The sequence below is a fragment of the Aythya ferina genome (assembly GCF_964211825.1).
Source record: "Aythya ferina genome assembly, chromosome: 11".
NCBI lineage: Eukaryota > Metazoa > Chordata > Aves > Anseriformes > Anatidae > Aythya > Aythya ferina.
In genome coordinates this window covers 2,876,242-2,898,004 of record NC_140307.1, presented here as the reverse complement: position 1 = coordinate 2,898,004, position 21,763 = coordinate 2,876,242, and the positions used below count along the sequence as shown (strand labels likewise).

The window sequence follows — 21,763 nt, the reverse complement described above, 5'->3', positions numbered from 1 at the left end:
AAGCCAAGCCCCATGCGCCCACCCCGCAGAAATGCCTGCCAACAAACACAGGGTAGGCTCCAACACCCTCACCAGGCAAAACTCAATTAATCTCCCAACCCTTCTCATTAAGATAAACGAGGTCTGACTGCCACTTTACCTTGCCACCCTTGCATTTAAAACTGAGAAGGAGGAAGCAGCTTCTTAATTAGCATCCATCAGGGGCATTCACAGGTCTCAGTGTGAGGAGTAAGCAATCTGCTATTCCTTGGAAATCCTGGGTGACACCCTCTATCTCTGGGGGGACGCCTGCCCCGTGCTGCAGGGGACAGAGGGACAAAATATGGGGTGAAAGCAGAGCCCTGCCAGGAGCCTGTGGCTCACCTCTGAGCTCGAGGCAGCCAGAGGCCGAATGCCCACAGCTGCAAGGTCTGCATGATCCCTGTATCAAACACTGCAGGACCCAAACAAAAATGCCTTGCCACACCTCAGGAGATCTACTTCTTCAGCATCAGGCCCCTGAGGTGCTGGTGTCATTTCAATGATGCTGATGAGCACCAGCTGAAGGCTGCAGTTGCCCTTCAAGCACCTGGACAAAGCAGCCCCCAGTGACCCCAGTGAATCTGTCTGCCCTGTCCAGCAGGCATAATAAACCCACCTCGAAATGGAGATCCTCTTTGCATGGCAAAAGCAGCTAATTCACTGCAAAGGAAGCCTCGAGCACTTGAGCAAACAGAGATAGGGGAGAAATGAGCACCCCTGGAGAGCTGCGTTCCCTCCAGAGACCCAGGAGCCCAGCTGGGGCTGGAGTTTGCACCTTCCAGCTTGACTCACCCAAATCTCATGGAGGAATCAGCCCCAGGAACGTTAATGAGGAATGAGAAATCCCCAAGGTGCTGAGCCTGTCTGAATAAATCACACTCGGAGGTGTGATCCAGCTGCCCTCGCTCCCACCTGAGGAGGCAATCAGCGGCTTCGCCCCAGCAGAAATACAGCAGGTCTCCGGGTGGGAAAGAGCAACAGATTAGAGCCCTCAGGAAAAAGATAAAATGGACTATTGGCTGGTTAAGAGTCCTTGATTTGAGGAGGATGGGCCTGTGGTTCAATTTTATCAGCTGCTCAATAGGTGCATTTAATGAACTTCATTGCTGCCTGTCTCTCAGCTCAGATGGGGATTAGCGTTAAGCGGGGAGAAAACAAAGCAATTTGATGGAAAAACACCTAATTGAAGCAAATGAGGATGGGAACCACTCTGACCTGTGCGATGCTAAGGATATTTTGACTCCAAACCCATAAAATTCCCCCAACTACCCCCAGATTAAAAAAAAAAATAAATCCCCACAATTCACCTCTGAGCAAGCCTCCATTTATTCCCCATTAAAAACTCGCGGTTGTGTAAATTGGATTCAAATGAACGTATTTACATTTGCAGGAGGAACCTGAAGCCAAGCTGTCAAAGTGTCACCCTGTCACTCATGTTTGCATCGCACCCCGTCACAACACGGAGACGTGTCCCCCCCCCCACCCCGACAGCTTCCTTGGACCCAGGGGATGAGTAGCAGTGAGGACGGCTGCTGGGGGGGGACCTCACAGGGATGTCGTGGTGGAAAAGTGTTATTTGCCTGCAAATTCTGGCACGCCGGGCCCTTATTGTCATTGGATTTCAGCCAAGCGCTGCCAGGACACAAGAAGGTGATTTAAGTTGGGATTTTCCTTGCCTCGCTGCCCCTCGTTCCTCACCTTCCTGGAGCAAAAAGCTGGCGTGGCCGTATGCAGAGTTTTCACGTAATGGTTCGTCTTGGTTAACGGGATGGAGGCTGGGTGATATGGGCAGGATTGGGTTCGCTGTGAAAAACGGTGTGTTAGTAATCTGGGGCTGTCTGCTGCATGCCAGGGATTACACGACTCCTCCCGCTTTCCTTGAAACACAAGCCCATGGGAAAAAAGAGCCTAAAAGCAGACAGCTGAGGCTTCTGAAAGCAGGAAAAGTCTCCAGAATGAGAATGAATCCCGGATAGGACCAAGATTTACCACTTGAGGCTACACACTGCAGGGGAAGCAAGCACCAGGAGGAAGACGAGGGGTGTCCCCGTGGCTGATCAACAGCACGGAAACCTGGATCCCGATTTTTAAACATAGCTGCACGCAGAGATGGGAGCATAACCCATGTACAAGAACATTTTCCTTATCAGTGTTAAAAAGCTAAAATATTCTGAGTGCCCACGCCTCGGCTTTTTATCTGAACCAGGTATTTTGGCCCCCATCAGAGTCAGGAGACCGCCCCAACCAGAGCCTTCTGCACTCCTCCGAGACGCTGCCTTCAGGCTCATTACCCAAAGCCTGAATTGCAAAGAGCTCGATGCCATGGCTCTGCATACCAGCAGGAAAAAAAAAAGAAAAAGTAAAATCCACCAGCCCACGATCTAATTAGGAAAGAAACTTCCAGTCCCAAAGCAATTGTCAGTTTTCCACCCCGCAGACCGCAGCGATGCGGTGCCATCGCGCCGCTTCCCCGGCGTGCCAGAAGTGATCAGCGTTAGGCCCTCCTAATGTGTCTCCGAAACAATAGCAATTACGGAGTCGCCCATTCATATCTAAAGGCTCAGCAGCCTACAACTTCCCTCAGGAGGCTAAAGACATTTCATCGAAGCAATTATATTTATGTAGCATTAAAGTACTTTTCCTCCAAGCCCCGGCAGCCACCTCTCCGCATCAGGAGCCGGCGGTAACGAGGAGCCCTCTCGGCCCATCCCAGCTCCTCCGAGCGTATTTTTTTTTTTTTGCCTGTTTAAAGACAGCCAAAACACACACGTTAGGGGCTTTGCTGCCTTATTTTTAATGTTACATTACGCTCGCTCACCCGCGGGATCTGACGTGCAGCTTGGAGCCTATTTACATGACAAGGGCCCGAAATGGAAGACGCTGGGCGGTTTATTCGGCTTTCCCAGCTCTCCTCGTTTCATCAAGGATCTTGTGATGTCTGGCAGCGCTGCGAAGCCCCAACTTTCAGTGTTTTGCAGCTCCAGCAACCTTCGCTCTCGATATGTTGAAAGTGATGCTTTCAAGCTTTTTTTTTTTCTCAATGAATCACATATGCCAGGGACAGGACTTCGGGGTATCAGAGCAGCTAAAATAGATGATCTAAAGGACCTATTAATTAGTGGGTTTTTAATATCAAGAATTCAGAATGGATGTTGTAATTTTGGGAGGGGAGAGACAGCTTGCCTCACAGGTCTCGCGTGCTAGAAGCTGTCGATACCACACCGTGTTTATTTTCCACTTTTTTTTTCTTTTAAGCCTTTTCCTACAGAAGCGAAGCAGCTCTCCAGAAACATCCCACCTATGAATCTCACAGCATGCACCCGCACATCGGCAGGCAAAGCCCCTGGCGTGACGTCTCAAATCTCCGCGATTCAACAGCTGATAATATTTGCCCTTTGAGCTGCACCAGCTGCACCCTCCCAGCACGCCCGGCTCGCAGCACTTCCAGCAGCTGGGATCCAGGCTTGAAAAGGCATCGCCTTCAAAGCACGCGCTGCACCTCGCTCTGGTACACAGGGAGGGGGGATTTTTAGAGCTCCTGCTTGGAGCTTTAATGAGGGAACAGCTTCCTCGTGTTCAATCCTTGCTTCCTTAGACCTGGGCTCCTCTGTTAGAGGGCTATCGGTGGCCGAAAGGATTGCCCAGAGGCTGGAAAGCAGCTCCCATCCCTCCAGGCTAGCAAAGCAGCAGCCTAAATTTTGCAGCCTGCACTTTCTGGGCATGAAAGCCATCCCCATCCCTCCTGCCTCTTCTTCTGGGGATGCCGCAGGCTGGACGGGCTCCCGGCCGCATCGCCACGCCGCAGCCGAGCCCTGCGCTGGCCGGAGGATGAACTTGTTGCCATGGCAGGGGGGAAGCATGTGTGGGGCTCCACAAGGGCTTTTTGTTGGTCCTTTCCCACCACGGCGGCCCCGCCACGACGTGCCCGTCCTCTCGCCGTGCTGGAGCAGCCTGGCAAAACCCAGCTGACCGTGAAGCCAGGGCAGCCCCGCGGCCGAGGGCTCGCCGCTGCGTTTCTCTGCCTCCTTCTTGAGCACAGCACGGGAGAGCAGACCCAAAGGCACAGGGAGAGCTTCTCAGCACAGGCAGCACACCAGGGGATGGCAAAATGTTAGAGGCAGGAGCTCTGTCCTCTGCAGAGATGAGATTTTAAGCAGCAGCACACAGAAAGGAGGTTGTGTCCTCGGAGATTACCCAAGGACAGCGAACGTGCAGCTGCTGCTGGGGTGTTTGGTACAGGACAGGCTCAGCTCGCCTGCACTTATCTGCTAAAAACTCCCTTGTGGCTTTGATTAGCCTCGCTGAAACTGAAGGTGTCTCTCATTCACACGTTAATCGCTCGCTGAGGTTGGCGCTCCTCATCGCTGTGGGTTTTAACAAGGAGAAATGCAAAGGTGGGCTTAAAAATGAAAGCTCTGCTCCTTCCCCAGCAGCGGTTTCAGTGCCTCTGAGGTTCCTGCTCTGCGTGGCAGCGAGCCTTGCCGAAATAATGAGCCTGCTTCTGTCCCAACCAGCTCCCGTTGCACTGCAGAAATGAGCAGAAAGGTATTATGGGCTCACACTCACCAGATGGATGTCCTGCTTTGTTCTCCGCTTACAGAAAGCCCTCCACATACAGTTTGGATTATCTTCATTGTAATTCTAATCAGCGCCTCTGGAAGGGAGGGAGGGATCCGGCCTCAGTCAGGAGAGCTAATTAAAAGTTGTGAGTCATCCAGACTTCTCGGCACGCTGGAAGCTCTTTGGAGGACCAGGTAATCTCTCCTTCTGGGGGGAACACAGTTAGCAAAAGGAGAATTGAGCGGCCTTCCCTTGGGCAGGGTGCTGGGCAAGACCAAACCCTGCTTGCCCCGCAGAGGTGCTGCAGACAGAAGCAAACTGCACGTGAGAGCAGCAAAGGTTTGTACACGTTCCCCAGAAACTCGTCCTGGGTGCACGGACACCTCTGCACGCACACACCCAGGCTAGTTTTTAAAATGAATTGCCTAAGAGGCTTTGGGGTCTGGGTACACGGAGCAGGGGCTGCTGCCTCCCTCTGAAAGGACTTCCGAACCCCCGGCTGGTTCCTGGGATGCAGACAAGTCCCCATCACTTTGTGACAAATTCCTCGCGAGCACCCTCACCTCTGAAACCCCCAAGGAGCCTCCGAGGCCGTGCAGGAGCCAAGCCCCAGCTCCTGTGGGATGGGACGGCTGCAGGGAGAGCCAGAGGAGATGCTGGGAGAAGAAATGGCAGTGGGCACCCACCCCAAGGAAGGAGGGGAAGGAGGGGAGTGCTGCTTCTGCCCCATCGCCTTGTAGGTTTGCTCAAAAAAAAAAAAGCAAAGCCACGAACCCCACAGGTGAACACCCTCAGCTTTTCCCTGCCTCATTCACAGCCCCCTCCCCGGTGGGATTTCACTGTCCCCCTCTCCCGCTGACACCCTATTTACCCCCAGCCTCCCTTCACCCCCTCTGGTCCATCCCACTGCCCACACCTCCTCGCTCTGCCCTTGCTCCTCCAAATTTCTGTTCCCCTGCAGTCTCCGCAAAGCACATCCCTGGGAGGAAGAGCTCCAGCCTGAGGTGGGCACCATCCTCAGGGAATGCACCGTGCTCACCTGCTGCCCAAAAACATCTCCCTGGGACCTACAATGACCTGACCTGGCATGTTTTGCTGTCCCTGCCCTGTCCTGGGCACGGCAGGCAGGAAAATACTCGGTTTTTCCCTCAAAACAAGCACTGAAGTATCGACCAAGTGCAGCACAACGCTGTAGTTGAAGCATGCACGCACGTAGCCCTTTCTGCTCCCGCAGCCCCGCCGCTCATTCACACACCAGCAGCCTAAAACTATCTCTTTTGTACGTCCAAATTGATCCCGGCTCTTAATTAGTGCTCTCGGTTGCAGGAAAATTTCATTTGTTTCTTCCAAACGTGGCCCGATCCATTGTCCCTCTCCCGTGACCTGTGAAAATCCGTCATTGAGCTCAGTGACAGTGCTAAGTGCGAAACGCAGCATCAAAGGGCCATAATGGGGGCCTCTCAGGACTGACAAAAAAACACCATTAATCACGGCGGGCTCGGGAGGTGCCAACTTACTGAGGCATGGGAGCGGCGCCGGCCCCGCAGAGGGATGCGGGGGCACGGGAGGATCCCGCACCCGAGCATCGCCCCTCCTGGACACGTCCTGGAGTCCTCCCGTGTTCCCACGGAGGTTTTGGAGCCATGTGGATGCTTTCCTGGGCGGCTCCTGGGTTTAAAGGGTTGGGATTGAGCTTGTCCAGCAATAACTTTCGCGCTGCTTCGGCTGCATCCGCGGCCCTACTGCTGTTGGGAGCAATGCGTGGGCCGTCCTGCAGGATCGTGGGGCAGATTTCAGCAGCTCCGTGTGTGTTTCCAGGGCTAACACGAGTGCCTGAAGCCTCCCGGAGCTGAACACGGCATCGTGCATCCCCCAGCAGCCAGCACTGACCCCCTGGTGTCATCCCAGGGCCAAGCTCAGGGGGAAGGCACAGAAAGCTCAGAGCGGGGCCGCAGCTGGGACAAAACCCCCCAGGGAATCACCCCCGGGACCAGGGCCAGAGCTCCCCATGGATGAATCTACACAGGTAGCAGTGGGACAGCTGAAAGGTGAAGGCAGCAATTTTAGCAGAGAGACTTTTAACGTCAGGAAAACCAAAGCGAAGAGGTAAATCTCCGCAAAATCCCAACCCCTGGAGCCGAGCGGCGCGTCTAAGCCCTCTCCTGCAAATCCATGTCATTAAACAGAATAACTCGGACTCGGCGAATCCAAATGACTCTCACTTTCAAGGTCCTGCATTCAGAAGCCCACAATGGAGAACAATGAGGTAGAGAAAAAGCCGAGGATCTTGACGCCGCATTCAGGAGGCCATCTGGTCCGGCCGGCACAGCCAGCGCTGGGAACGGGCAGCGTCGTGGGTTGAGATTTAATCTGAGCCACTTATTGAGTGACCTCAGGCGAATCGTTTGACCTCCTTTTGCCTCAGTCAACCCAACTGTAAAATTGGGTTTAAAGCAAGAACCTCTCTGAAAACCATATGCCGTGCCTAGGAGGAGCGGGAGCCGCTTCCCTCCCCAGCAACGGGGCTGCGGCCGTGGGCAAAGCCAAAACTGGTGTGGAAGAGCCAGGACCTGGCAAACCTCGGTGCTGGGGAGCTCGTGGACCAGTTCCCAACCCGCAGTCCTGGGGAAACTGCTCCGGTTCCATGCAGGGGCTCAGCTGAGAGAGGGCATTTGGGAGGATTGCCTTTGCTCATCTCGCTGCTGCACCAAAAGATGCCAAACATTTGAAAAGCGGGTCCCCAGCATCCCAATCTCACAGCGGGCAGCTGCGAGCTGGGATCAGCACCAAACACACACCCTTGACAGAATAATTTATCTTTCTCTATGCTTTCTATGTCCCTTTATTTATTTATATTTCTATTTTCAGTAACTCGGCTACGGGCAGGCCCAGAGCTCCGGGGCAGCCGCAGCGCCGCAGCCCTTTACCTCGCAGGCACCTGCTGCAACCCATGAGACCAAGAGCATCGATTTCTCCAGCCAAATACCCCCAAAAACCAATTCCTACTCCCAGCCTGGCCAGCAAAGGGCAGCAAAACCCCAGCCCCCAGCCCCCAGCACCAACCCATCCCTGCGTTCACCTCTTGGCAGGCACTTGGGGAAGCGAAGGCGCCGACGAAGCGTGTCCCCAACAAACGAGGGTCCTGAGCAAAGGGGAAACAGCAGCAGCCTGCCCCCAGCTGCAGTTTGCACACGGGGGGGGTGCACAAACAGCTGGTGTGGGGGTGTCCGTGCCCACCCCGTGGCCAGCAGCTCCCCTGGGACCCCCGGAGGGTGCAGGGGATGAGCCGGGGAGCGGGCGCGCACGGCGGAGACGTCAGAACTTCCTCAGCTGTGCTCCCGGAGTTAATTGAGACAAATAACTCAACAGTGCTGCCATTAATGAAATTCTTCTGATATATTTCCCCTGAGCTTTCCGTAAATGACTAAGTGACATTGCTGCCTGCAGTGCAAACCCCCTCTTATATGAGAGATAACGCTGCCGGAGCGGAGGCTGGCGCGGCCCCGCTAGGAGCCCGGCGGAGAGGCGCAGGATGATATTTAAATAACTCTCACACTGCTCAGAAACGAGCAGCCGAGAGAAATATGGCCTTATAATGTGCTCGCGTCTCAGGATGGCTGCTGGCTCTTCCGCGCCGACACTGAAAGGCAGCGGGTGGTAAGTGACAAACTCTTTTAATCCCCCAAATCGACTAAAATTTCCAGCCAGATCTCTCCGTTCCTCCTCCCCCCCGGCGGCTCCTCGGCTCGTGCAGTCGTTTTGCAGCGCACGCAGGGCCAAACGCTGCAACAGGAGGGATGCGAGAGGCAGCGGCACGGCAGCCAGCGTGTCCTGGAGGCAGCCCAAAGGGCTGATGGAGAGAAATAACCCACTTGTTTCCCTCCCTGCTATCTTCTCTCCGTCTTTTTGTTTTGCTCCATTTTTATTATTTTTTTTTTTAGTAATTCCTCATGGGTGTTTCTCCCCTTGGGAATCTCTGCTACAAGCCCACGATGTGCTCTGGGTTTCCTGAGAGCTGGGAGCATTCAAAGCACGGGCATTAGGCAGAGAAACACTGCTGGTACCAGGCTAAGCCCCGCTGCTCGGGCTCACTCCTCAGTATTTGAGAAGAAAGAGCATGAAACGCGAAGAAAATGGGGGAAAAATAAATACAAATTTTGATTGTGGATGCGAGAAACTTGGCGTGCAACAACACCAGGGGCTAAACTGCAACAAAGTGCAAGTGAACATCAGCCCTGAGATCCTGGGAGCGACACGAGCACAGCTCCAGAGCAGCACAGCAGCACCTCCGAAGCATCCCTTCACCTCCAGCACGTGCCTGGCGCCGCTGGGACCTGTCCTCACAAACCCACCCCGTTCCCAGCTGTGGAAAGGGGTTCCCTCGGTGGAAGCAGGAGCACGGGGCAGGGCCGTGCTGTTTGTCCGGGTGCTGTGCGTGCAGGAGCAACCAGCAGCAAACGCCGGGCGCTGGCGGCGTGACTTGGCGGTGGGAGCTGGGAGCCCGCATCCGAACAGTGGCACTGCCCAGGAAATACCTCGGGGACAACTCCGGTGCCACCTTTTTTAAAACCTTAATTTCAAATGCTAACTTCATAATGAGTGGAACAAAACTGTGTAAAAACATTTCCCACTCTAATCCCGGTTTGATCCCCCCAGTATGGCCTTCTTTTGTAATTACATCCCTTTGTGATCTCGCTCTAATGCCTTGTATTGTGACCCATAAAATAATCAGCCCCCTTTGTCTCTCCCTAATCCTTTTAGACTTCCTTCTTGTCTCTACACTCTTATAAATGCTGCCATTATTTGGGCTCAGCAGCTCTTCCCACCACCCCGGAGCCTGGAAAGGGGGCTGCAGGTTAAACCCTGAATGTATTGCGCGCGGAGGAGCTGAACCGCTGGGAAGACCTCGGCTGCTTTAAAATCCCCGCGATTCCCAACCTCCTCCCCTCGCCGGGCAGCTTAGCGAGGGAAAACAACTCGCAGGCATGCATATTCAGCAGACCTGCCCCCTTTTGATATTTTCCAAATGGCCTCGAGACCCTTGGCCTGGGGGGCACGGTTCGGTGTGTTTGCAGGGAGAGCCCCGGGATGGGGGCTGCGGGGCGATGGCAGAGCCGAGCCCCTGTCCTGGGGGAGGCCAGGGATGGCCTCGAAATGTGCTGGGAGGGAACGGGGTTTGGGGCAGGATGAGGAAGGAGAAGGGAGTAAAGGAGCAGCGACAGGCACAGGGGATGTGTGGTGTCGAGCAGGGCTATGGAGCAGTGCCCTGTGGCAAGACACAAGAAGGAAAGTGCCTTTATTGCCAGCCCTGACTTCTCCATCCTCACTCTCACATCCCGCAGTATTTCAGGTACCAGCAGGCTTGGTTTCACCAAGCTTCATGAAGTATCTCTGGATCTAAGCCACACAAATGACTTACCTCCCTTTATTTTTTTTTAATAGCAGCGGATCAAGCGGTGACAATCGCTGCTCTCAGGCCGGACGTGTGCAGAGCCTGACCCGAGAGCCGGTGTGATGGGGATTTCCAATTAGTGGCGACTGCTCGTTATTGAGTGATAGAATCAATGGGGCCGACTCCACCGGCCGGGCTGTGATTTATGAGGATGTGGAGCCGGCTCCGTCGAATGACAGCATTGGCAGAAAGGCTGGAAATGCCAGGAGGAAGAGCAGTTGGGGTGGAGGAAGGCTGAGTCAAGCAAGAGGTGGTGAGGAGAGGAGAAGTGGCTGCATTTTGGGGAGCCCCTCTTCCTAAGGAGCGGACTGCAGTACTTACTGAGTTGCCACCTGAGAAGACGCTGCCTACCAAAGCAATTTAAATTAAGACAGCTCAGAGTTGTGAGAAATTATGAAACTGCCATCAGGGAAAGGTCTGCGTTCAGTAACCTGGTCGGATCACAACAACACGCTGCACTCCACCGCCTGCTGACAGCACACCAGGGCCCGAACAGGCACAGGAACAGCTCCAGGCAGCACGTCAGGCAGAGGATGGAAGTGCCAAGGGTTTCTCCTCGACTCGGTCATGCACACGCTGCTTGCACACTTGTTGAAAAGGAGGTTACAGGACACAAAAATATCATCAAGGTGTTTAGCGCATGGCATGCCAAACCACAAACCAGCCAAGATCCACCTTCCTCTGCTGAGAATCTTCGATTACCAATGACAAAATACAGATATTTCCAAAGGACTGCAGTTCAGGAAATGTCACAAGCCAATTTCTAGCAGGAAGACTTTAAGAAGCGCCCGCTCCATGGGGAAACCGAGGCAGGAGAGCGACGAGATTCACCTAGGGCAGCGGGGGAAGCTGGGGCTGACAGCACAGGCTGTCCCGTTCCCCACCTCTCCATACAGCTCACCTACTGCTGTGGCAAAACTGCCCATTTTTGCAGCTCCACTGTTTCCAGATTGTGCCAAACCCGTGGCTTCCTTGCAAAGCCGAGCTAATCTGCCTGCCCCATGCACACACAGCGAGCCTGCGCGCAGCATCGTCTTCCAGTTAAATTCTGCTCCGTGCCCAGCGCCCGAGTACACTTGAAACATTAAAAAAAATATATGATACCCAACCCGCATTTCCTGAATGCAAATATGTACATTCCTCCGAGCCGAGGAGCCGAGCAGATTATATTCCAGGCAATAACCCGAAGCCAGGGGCTGTAACGGTGATACGAGCCCCACGGCCTTTGAAGACAGCGAAAAGTGCAGCGGGGCTCTCGAGGGACTCGGCTCCGTCAGATCCCTTTTATTCTGCAGTAGCACGGCCTTGATCAACTTTCAGGATTGTTGTTTGTGAAAGGTTTTTATTTCTCCTCTGCTTTTGTGTTCCGATGTCAGGCTCGGGGAGAAGAGCTCAGCACCGGGATGAAGTTTTACCCCAGTATTTACTCTGCTCAGTGCTCAGGTTTTGGAGCCCACGGCTCCAATGCGATGTTCCCCTTGTCTCTAAAACGAGGATAATTAACCTCCTCCCCTGGTTTTACTCCCTTATCTGGAGCTGGGGTAAGGAAAAGCACTATGACTTGTGTGCAACCACCCCAAGACACGGGAGCTCAAGGGTTCAACTGTGGTTTGGGTTTGGGAGATCTCATCTTTGCTTGCACACACGCGGGGTCTCACCACGACATCCCCTGTTCCAGTCCCGCTGCCAGCAGGTGCACGTGGCACTGGGGCCAGGTGCCTGTGTTTGGCGCTGGCCTCACCCAAACCTTTTCATAGGGATGGCAACAAACCAAGCCCGAAGCCAGCACGGACCCACAGGGTTTTCAACATGATCCCGGTCTCAATTCGATTCACACGGAGCTACAAAAGGAAACGCTATTCAGGGCCAGGCAGCACATCCCATACACACTGATGCAGGAGCCGAGGCAGCGGTATTTATCGACAATCCGTTCTCCCAAAGGTAACCCCTCTGGCTCTCCTGTCTCCTGTTCACGCGTCGGAGAAGCCTGGCATTGTGCTCGTGCATCAGCCAGCCCCCAGAGCCGCTCACCAAAAGCGCTCCGAGGTTTAGCGCCGCAAGACGGCCACGTTTCGGATCCAGCTGCTAATCTGGCACGGCCCCAAAGCCCTTGGCTCCCGGACAATGTCATTTCTTACCCGCCTGAAAAGCTAGGTTTGCAGATGGCCACTTCACGCGCTCGGGAATTGTTGCACACAAGGCCTGAAGTGTTCCCTTGGTGGGCTGCCAGCGGGCCCCAGCGCTGCGGGGAGCGGGACGCCGCGCTCCAAAGGGCCCCCCAGGCTGGGGACTGCAGCCCGGGGACCCTGGGTCTGGCCCCAAACTTTGCTGTAGGTTTTGCACTGAACAAGCACGGCGTGGTTTGCAGGCACAATGGAAGTGGTGTAAGTGGCTTGCACACAGAGAAGAGCGGCAGTCGCCTCCCAGACAAGTCGGGGAGCACTTCAGTGAAATTTAATTTAACGAGCCAGCGTTTGGCCAGGTCTCAGGGCCATGCTGAACACCCACATCCCCGCCGAATATCAATCAAACCCAGCAGCAACTTCTGGTGCGATGCAAAAAGGGCTGGTGGCTGCCCCTCCGCAGCCTGCAGGCAGTCTGTGGGCAAAGCTGGCCACCACCACAGGGACAGAAGCCACCATGTCACAGCTCCTCAGCTCTGCCACCAGCCCCAGGACAAACTCAGCCCTGCAACCAGAGCTGGCACAGGGGAAACCATCATCAGATGACCCAAAGCAGCAGCGTTTCCAGGTGCAAGGGGCTAAGCCGGGCGCTGTGCAGGGCTGGAGTCGCAGCCAGCCCTGTAATTCTTCCTCCCCCACCTTTAAATTTCATTCCCTCGCTGACATTTTCATCTCTCTCCTCCTCCAGGCTCCCCCAGCAGACAATCTGTCTGGTGTTGTTAGCCTTGCCCCCGACGGCACTGCCACGCTGGGTAGTAAATAAGACCTTGCTGCCTCCACACTGCCTGTCTTAAATAACAAAAGGGAAGAAGCCGTGACCTTCAGAAGGTCTCTGCTGAAGGTTTAGGGTCTGCTGCCTGCCAAGCAGAGCCCGACTGTGCTGCAGAGCCAAGGGGCTTCCAAAACTACCGCAGGAGAGCCACGGACCATGGCCTATTTCACTGCATGACTTTACCGTAACTCACCCCTCCGAGACAGATTTACTGCTGGAAGCTGCCTTTTCGTTTTCTCCCCCCGAGAAGGCTGATTAGCTCTTCTTCCACAGCTGGACAACCGCAGAGATTAGACGCCAGATCCCCGCGCCGCCTCCCCGCTCTTCTTTCTCTTCCCCTCTTCAAGCCTCCCTCCCCGAGCACGCAGCACCGTAGCAGAGCTGCCCCAGGAGGTGCAGCTGGGATGAAACCCATACTTACTGGCTGCCTGGATCCTGGCTTTCCTGCTCACCACCAGCCCGTAGTGGTTCTGCGCCACGCAGTCGTACTCGCCTTCGTCCGAGGAGCCGTCCCCGCGGATCCTTTGGAAGCGGGAGACGTAGAGCGAGCCGTTGGCCAGCACGAAGGCGTTCTCGCTGTCCACGATCACGGCGCCGTTCTTCCGCCAGGTGATGGTGATGGGCTGGATGCCCTCCACCTGGCAGTAGAGGAGCAAGGGCTGCTCCTGCACCGCCACGTCGTCGCTGGGCTCCACCACGAACGCCAGCTCCGAGGAACGGCCGAAATCTAAAAGGCAGGGAGGAGAGAGAAGGAAAGAGTCAGCAGCACGTCCACAAGACCAAGCAAGGGCCAACTGCTAAGGGTGATGATGGGGAAAACATTTTGGAATAACAGAAACCCTTGGGAATTTCTTGCCTCCTGAGGCTTTGCCCTCAAAATCTCAGTTATTGCGGGATCTGTACCAATAATGGGCAAAGCCTCACCTCCCATCACACAGATACGCACTGATTTTCTTCTTTTGCCAACAAAATGCTTAAACACCGTGGCGTGTTATGCTTCACCTGCTCCAGCGCACCTTTTTAGGGTATAATTTGCCATACAGGCATGATTAGGCACCACAGAAGACGACGGAAAGGGAGCTGTTATTTACAGATTAGCCCAAAACAGACGCTGACATGGAAGGCAAAAAAGCAACCGAGCAACAGGAGTCATACAAATTCCCAAAGGGTGTGAACGCAGGGATGGAGGCGATTTTTTTAATCAAAATGAGCAACAGAGAGGAAATTCCCAGAGAGTAAGAAAAGTAGGATTTCAGATGAACCCCCAAAAAGCCTCTAGCTGCTCTCCTGTGCTACAGCCACCCATGGGTGGAGGCTTCCAGAGGTTGTGCCTTGTGGGGCAGCTTCTCCCTCATCCACGGGCTCCAGGGGACCAACTGGGGAGGAATTGGGCTGCTGGAGGACCTGGGGTGCACGTGGGCAAGGTCTTTGGGCAAGCAGCAGCCACGGCACAGCCTTGGGGTAACGGGGGAAAGCACAGTGGAAATAAGAGGGGTGAGAGGAGCCAGTTAGCCTAAAAGGAAAAAAAATAAATTAAAAAAAGCCTGTCTTTTTGGCTCAGCAAACCCGGTGAGATTTTTTTCCTTTCTTTCCGTAAACCCCCATCGCTTTCTACGGCAACTTAAATTGGATTACGGGGGATAAACACGGGGTGCAACCTGAGCCGGGGCAGATGGACGGAGCAGACAAAGGAGGCCGGGGCAGCGCTCGGCGGGTCAGAGGTGCTGCCAAGGTATGAGCGTGTGCAGGGAACGAGCAAACCCTGCGTGGTGATGGACATCTCCCGCACACGTTTTTTAACCCATTTTAGCCTTAAAATGTCAGGCGAGCTCCAGCCAGCTCGGTGATCCATCGCTCAATGTGACTTCAGGTTTTTTTTTATGGGATAGCACTGGCGTCCTCTCTGCAACGTACACTGCGGCCAGCACAAACCCACCAATTGCTCTTGTTTTGGGGTAAAAATTAAGGAATTAGACGAATGCTCCACATTTTTCTGCAAAGTGGCCAGAACCTCGACAGCACCCACCGTGCTGGGGCCCTGTTGGCAGGGTAAGGGCCCTCACCTCCTGCCTCTCCGCAGAGCCCAGGGGGGCTTCTGCCTCGATACAATTGAGCAGATTTCAGGATTTAACCGATCAGGCAATCAGGGAAAACCCCTAATGAGTTAAATGCCCCGTCTTTTCCCCCGCTCCCCTGGACTCTTAGATAAAATAGCTTATTATTAGATGTACGATAAAAGGAAGAATCAACATAATTACACGCCCTCCCCACAATCGCTGTCATTATAATAACCGTCATTAGGGCCCGTGATTGGAGCTAATCATGTTTACCTCCATAAACAGTCGCTCTGCATCCGAACTCCGGGCTGCTGGAGCAGCAGAAGCGTCGCCGCTCGTAATTAGGAGCAGGGCCCTCCGACACGCGCCCGGCACGGGCTTCCCACCCCAACTCTGGGCCAAGTTTCTCCTCTTCCCAGACAGTTCGATGCTGAAGGACATGGGGAGGAGCCCTTTGAAAGTCCCAAAGCTTTTCCCTGGCACTTTGCACACCCTACGTTGCATCATGAAGCAGATAGATCCTAAATTGCCTTGGACATCTCCGCTTTGGTCCTCAAGGGCCTCGGTGTCCCACTCTGCAAAGTTTGCAGGGTGCGGCGTCACGTTCCTGGAAGTTTTCCTCAAAAAAGAGAAGAATTGAGGCTCTGGGATGCTGCATCACCCAGTGCTATGCACCAGGAGGAAGAGGAATAGGAAACTGGCCCACAAACCCCCAACCTATGGTCTGTGCACAGCTGCTCTGGAGAAAATGGGGTGCAAGGCACAGTAGGAACTGGGCGCCTTACAGGTTCCTTCTCCCTTCCTAAATATCCCCTTTCAACCTTTTGGCCGTATCCACCTCGGGAAGTGCCACTGCCTGGGATTACTCACACCAAAAATGGTTTTCAAGGACTGGGCTTCGAACAGGGACACTGAGGTTTGGCCTCCCAAGACTGGCACCGTGGGGCTCTGGGTCCCCAAGACGGACCCCAAACGCAGATCCCTACCTCTGTGGGATGATGAGGGTCAAAGGGACGGGGAGGGTGGCTGAGCACAAATACCTGATTGCAGCTAGCAGAAACGATGAAATTGGAAGTCAGTGACACTCTGATGGCACATGGAAACAGTAAAAGCACAATTAATTGCGAGGGAGAGGAAACCACTGAGGCCATGTGTGCTCACAGCGGCACGAGGAGCCCCGGCTGCGTACCCAAACCTGCCTCACCCCACACAACGTCCCGGGCACCTCCAGGAAGGCTTCGAGGCTCCCAGCACCGCCTGCCTGGCACAGGGGTGCCACGCAGGGACAGGATCAGCTCCTCTCAGGCTGCACCAGGCAGCGCACGATGGAAAATTGCTTCACTTCTGCAGCGGGACGGAGGGAGGAAGCGTTATGAGCCGTGACAGAAAGGCCACGAGAAAATTATTGGGATCCTCATCCTACAAGTCTCCTTTGGAGAAACATTTACCATCTCCCCGAGCAGTACAGTGTGAGGCTATACGTGCAAATATTTAACAAAAACTCCTGCCCCTATTGATCACGCAGACAGGCATACTCAGAGAAACCAATTAGCACTTGGGCTTTTGAACCGAGAGATTTATTTAGCGCTGAGAGAAAGAACTTGGAATTAATGGGAAGCTTAAAAGACACTTTGAAGTACATTTAAAAAAAAAAAAAAAAAAAAGTTTAATTATTTTTTACTTGACACTGTGATTCATGCTCAAAGCTTCAAAAGAACTTGCTCATAGCCTAGCATTGGCCTTTCCCATTCGGTTTTGGCTTCCCATCCTGGTCTCCTGCAAACACAGCAGCGATCTCACCGTCACAAAGAGCCTGAGCAGGACCTGGGCTCGTCCTCCTGCACCCCTCAGCCCCAGCAGCACGTGGGTCATTAAAACAAGATGTGGTGGGAGCAGCCAGGCCCTCACTGCCCGTCCCAGCTCGGCGAGGAGCCGCCAGCAGCCCCAGCTCCTCTCGCATCACCCCGGCATCCTCCTGCAAGCGGCCTCTGGCGGGCAGCGGGGTCGTGCTCGCCCTCTCCTGATTTACCGTGTTTGTTCCCAGCGTCACGCGGCATAAATCAGCAGCGAGCCGCCGGCGAGCCTGGCCTCCACCAAGGTCCTGCTGCAATCAAAAGCACAAGGAAGCAGCCCGAAATCTCCTCCAGGCTGACCCAGACCCTAAAGGAGAAGAGCACTGCAGAGAAGCGCGAATTGGCTCTTTAGGGCATCCAGAAAAATGATAGAAAAAGTTTTCTAGCTCCAATTATTTTAGTCCCTTTCCTTTCGGACAGGGGTTATACGGAGCGATTTGTCCATCAGGGCGCAGAAACCACATCCACTCGCGAGGGGATTGCAGGGGGCTCTGTGAGGACAACCTCCCTCTCGGCCACCTGATGCCGAGGTTTTAACAAACACAGCCCGAAGAGGCAGAGAAACGGCCCCAAATAATTTTCAGATGTTTGAGACCAGACCGGGCAAATCCCAGGAGGTCGCTCGTTAAACACGGCGCGGAAGCAGGAAGCCTTCCCAGCACAAAGACCCCTTTCCAGGACGAGCTGCGAGCCCTCGTGGGCTCCCCCGGCCCTAAATCAAGCCGGGAGAAACCCGTCGGTGAGGCTGCAAAGGGCACGGAGCATTTTCTGATGGAATTGCCCACGGTAGCTCCGTGCATGGCGAGGCAGTGGGGCAGCAGCCCCAGCGTAGGACGCGTTGTTGTTTGCATTCCCCACGTGCTTCGCAGCCCTGACCAGATCACAGCCTCACCGCAGAGGGCATCAGCGACACAAATACGGAGCAGGAAAGCGTCGCGTGCGCCAGGACGGCCAAAAAAGCGGCCGAGAAGGGAAATGCTGTGTGCAGGGCTGGCGCCCCGCAGCCAAAAATCACATCGCCCTGGAAATTCGGCTTGAGTGCTGGGGGCAGGACTGCCTGGTGAGCAAGGGAAGGAAAGGCAAGGTCCTTCTGGAGGAAGAAGAGTTTCTGTGCACGTTAAAACCTTTGAAACTCTCAGCCAGGGGATTCCAAGGCTCCCAGCTCCCTCCCTTCGCTTGCCTTTCCCTCTGCCCCGTCACCTCCCATCCTGCGACTCGGAAGCGCAGGTCCCTGCCAGCTCCGAAACCAGAGCCTTCCCCAGGCAGCTAGCTTCAAAACCAGAAGCAAAAACCTGCTAGCTCCAAAACCAGAGCCATCTCCTTCGCACTTCACTCCCGTTTCACATACACTCGGGTTTCAAGAGGCAAAGATCCTCGTGCGACAGCATCTTTGCACGCCACCCGCCGCAGCCCGCGTCCTCCCGGCTCGCGGCGAGCTTCACCACGTCCCCAAAAAAACAATAAAAGGGCAGCAAATCCCCGACTCTGCCTTAAAACTCGGGTTTTAAATTTCCACCACGGGAGCGGGGCTGGGTTGTTGTTAAGGGACCGGGCTCCTCTCGAGCAGAGGGCGCGACGCAGCAGCGACATCGGAGATAAGAGCGAGGCCAGCGCGGTGCGCTCGCCCGCTTGCCTCTCTTTTCTCTTAAAGTGCAATTATTGACATGTTCGCCTCCTTAACCGTCCGTTTTATATGCTCGCCAACGACTCCTGAACATGTGTAAACAATTATTTTTATTTTCTTGCAAAAGCAAAATGTTGCATATTCTTTTGGATAAGCGGACCCGGGTAGGTTTTCATGAGCCCTGCTACGTAATTTATTGGTTTCGAAACTCTGTAAAACTAAAAGCTCCAGGAAAGTTCAAATAAGTTTGTGATTTCAAAGTAATTTTGGACGGACTATTCCTGTTCCTGCCCGACGTTATTGATGTAGATGGCGATTCCTGATCTGCAGAGGGGGGCTCCTGCGTTATTTGGTCAGGTCAAATAAAAGGACAATATCCAGGGGCAGAAGCCCAGGGGCGCAAAGCACGAAGAAATAAAGGCTGGGGGAAGGGGGCACGGAGGAAAGCATCTTCTGCCTCAGCCCTGTCACAGGCTAGGGAATGAAGCGTGAGCTCTGCTCCAGCACCGTGACACAGCCCCGCAGGAGGAGGGAAGCCACAGAAAGTTCACGCAGGCAGAAGGGAAGGCGAGAGGTTTCCTCGTCTGCACGCACGCCGTGAGAGCGGTTTTGCAGCTCTCTGCCCAAAGATTCTGCTGCTGAGCTGCTCCACGCTGGCCCAGGGCGGGCTGGTTGCAGTGGGGTGCTCGGCTAAAACCAGGCTGGAGCACGAAAGAAGGGAGGGGGACCTGGGCTGTCACCGGGACCAGGGACCCCCTGCCACCGCCACCTCTTAAACGAGCACGGGGGCTCGTGCCGTGCCAGCGCAGAGCCTGACAGGTCACCAGAAGAGGAGCGACGTGATTAGCTCAGGATTTTCAACTCCCCGTGCCGGGGGGTGGCAGGGAGGATGGGGAGGGGACCAAGCTGCCCCCTCTCCCTTTCTTTCGGGCAGCTTTTCAGTGCTCCCAGCGGGAAGCTTGGCGGCGGTGGCCCCGGCGGACGCGTGCGCGGCGGCGGCACGCTCGCACCCGGCACCGCTCCCCCAGCTCCTCCTGTCGAACCCCCCCAAGAGAGGCAGAGCCCAAAAGCGGGCTTGAATTTCATACAGCAGCTTTGAGCTTTCCTGGGGAAGCAACACCAGATAACCTCTAGGTATACAAATTAAAAAAATTGGGGGTATTATACCAGGTTAGAAGATGGCAATCTTAATTTTTACTATTATTTTTTTTTTAATCTAGAAACAAGAGCACAGAGCCACGCAGAGCTGGAATTAGTGAAAGCTTAGGGCTTCAATAATTTAGAAGTTAAGCCTACTTAAATATAAATGACGACGCTTAATTCCGAGGCTGTTACTGAGCAGAGCCGGGAGCCTCTGGTATCCCTGTGCCTGCCTTTGAATGCCGGGCTCAGCAATAACAGACAAAAGCTGTCCACTACCCAGAACAAAGAGCTCCAGGAAATTAAAAGGGAAAAAAAAAAAAAAAAAGAAGAAGAAAAGAAAATAGCGTCTCGCTGCTGAGCAGCTCCCATGCCTGCGCTTCGGGAGAGCCGCACGGGTGGGAGCTGAATGCCACGTCCCGAGGAGCAGGGCAGCGAGCATCCCGCATGGACAGGGACAGCACCCGTCCCCAGAGCACAGGATCTGTCCCCATCCATCCCCAGAGCACAGGATCTGTCCCCAAAGCACAGCATCCATCCCTATCCGTCCCCATCCATCCCCTGCTCCGGCGCCGACATCGGCGCGGGGGCTTCATTAAATGCAGCAGAGCCCACAGACACCGTTACGCTGCCGCTAACCGCACCTACGGTGAATAAACCCATCGAGGGCAGGGGGGGAAACCTCAGAGCAGAAAAACTTTCCAAGCTGAGCCAAGCGGGTTGGCAGTAGGGCCAGAGAAACACCCCCCGAGCCCGCAGCCGCTGCCTTGCCCAGCGGCAGCGTGAAGGAGCACGCGGGGCAGTTCCCACAGCAGCAGGCACGCACTCAGCTCATCCAAGTTTTGCTTTCCAAACCTCCTTCTCCCCACCTTTCCCCCCCCAAAAAAAAAAAAAAGCAGAGCAATCCCTGGCCAACTTCTATTCCCCGAGTTTCACCGGCTGCCACGCAGCACGTGGGGAGGTTTATTATGGGAAGAGCCCCCAGCCCCGTTCCTTAAACCCCCCTCGTAGCAGGCAGCAAACCTCCCGATTCATTAATCTAACGCACACTTTCCTCCTTCTGACCCTGCTGGGCTGCTCGTAGGGTTTTAAAACAATTCCTGCTTTTCTTTATCAGGCTGCTAAGCGGAGAGAGGGCAGGAGGCACGGGAATATTTCGCTACAGCACAGCGCCTGCCTCAGCATCCCTCTCCGATCAGCCCCGTACTTAAGCAGGGCGAAAACACGGCGATTTATCAGCAGGGCTGGTAGGTCTGGGGAAAAAAAATCCCCTTTGATGGTTTTGTAGCTCAGCCTTGGTCCGGTGGATGGTGTCACCACAGGTTGGGGCTGAAGAAGCGGAGCCGGGCGTTACGTGAGCTCGATGCTTGGAGGTTTGGCAGCTCTCAGCCCAAAATCCCTTGGACAGCCACCACCTCCCGCTGCTCAAGGCGGCTCATCCAAGCAGGCACCGTCTCCGATGGCTTCGTGTGGGCTCTCCAAGCACGGACCCAAAGCCAGGCCAACCCCACACAACCTCCGCGTCCCTGCCCGGTGGCTGAAGGCAGCGCGGTCCCCACAGCCACCACCGTCACCCACCAACACCTCACCCACCCGGGGCAGCTTCCAGCAGGGGTGACCCCATCCCACAGGGGGATGCCACGGGTGATGAGGGGCTGTGGGGCACCTCCACGCTTCACCACCCGGAGCTTTTGGAGCCCGAGGCTTGGCCCCACCGGGTTGGGACCCAGTGGGTTGGGACCCTAAGCAGGGTTTAGGGTCGGGGCTGCGCGGGGGGTGGCCCCGCTGCCCGAAAGGGGACGGATAGACGGATAGATGGATCAGTGGGGATGGCTCCCGGTTCCCCAAGCCCTTACCTCCGCGGCAGGCGAGCAGCAGCAGCCCCAGCAGGCAGGCGGGCAGCGCGGAGCCCGGCGGAGCCATGGCATCCCGGGCGGGCTCGCCTCCCTGCGCCCCACGGGGAGGGAGCAGCCGGGGCGGGAGGCGAGGCGGAGATCCTCCCTCCTTTCTCAAGCGGAGGGAGGAGGGGGGGAGAAAGAAAAAAAAAAAAAAAAAAAAAAGGGTGAAAAAGGCAAAAAGCGGATTTCGGAGCAGCTCCCCT

The 21,763-nt window shown here is 55.0% G+C and overlaps 1 protein-coding gene across 2 annotated transcripts in view; it reads right to left on the bottom strand.

The window, feature by feature from the left end:
• IGDCC3 (immunoglobulin superfamily DCC subclass member 3) overlaps positions 1 to 21,745 on the bottom strand; it is a 79,670-nt gene extending 57,925 nt beyond the window's left edge. For both annotated transcript variants that reach the window (XR_014696993.1, XM_084532772.1), the window contains exons 1-2: positions 21,519 to 21,745; positions 13,410 to 13,715 (exon numbers count right to left, since the gene is read on the bottom strand). Coding sequence is in view for 1 of the 2 variants with exons in the window: in XM_084532772.1 (XP_084388898.1) it covers positions 13,410 to 13,715; positions 21,519 to 21,585 (373 nt within the window). In the remaining variant the exon portion in view is untranslated. The remainder of the gene's footprint in view (positions 1 to 13,409; positions 13,716 to 21,518) is intronic.
• Between the last annotated feature and the right edge of the window lie 18 nt (positions 21,746 to 21,763).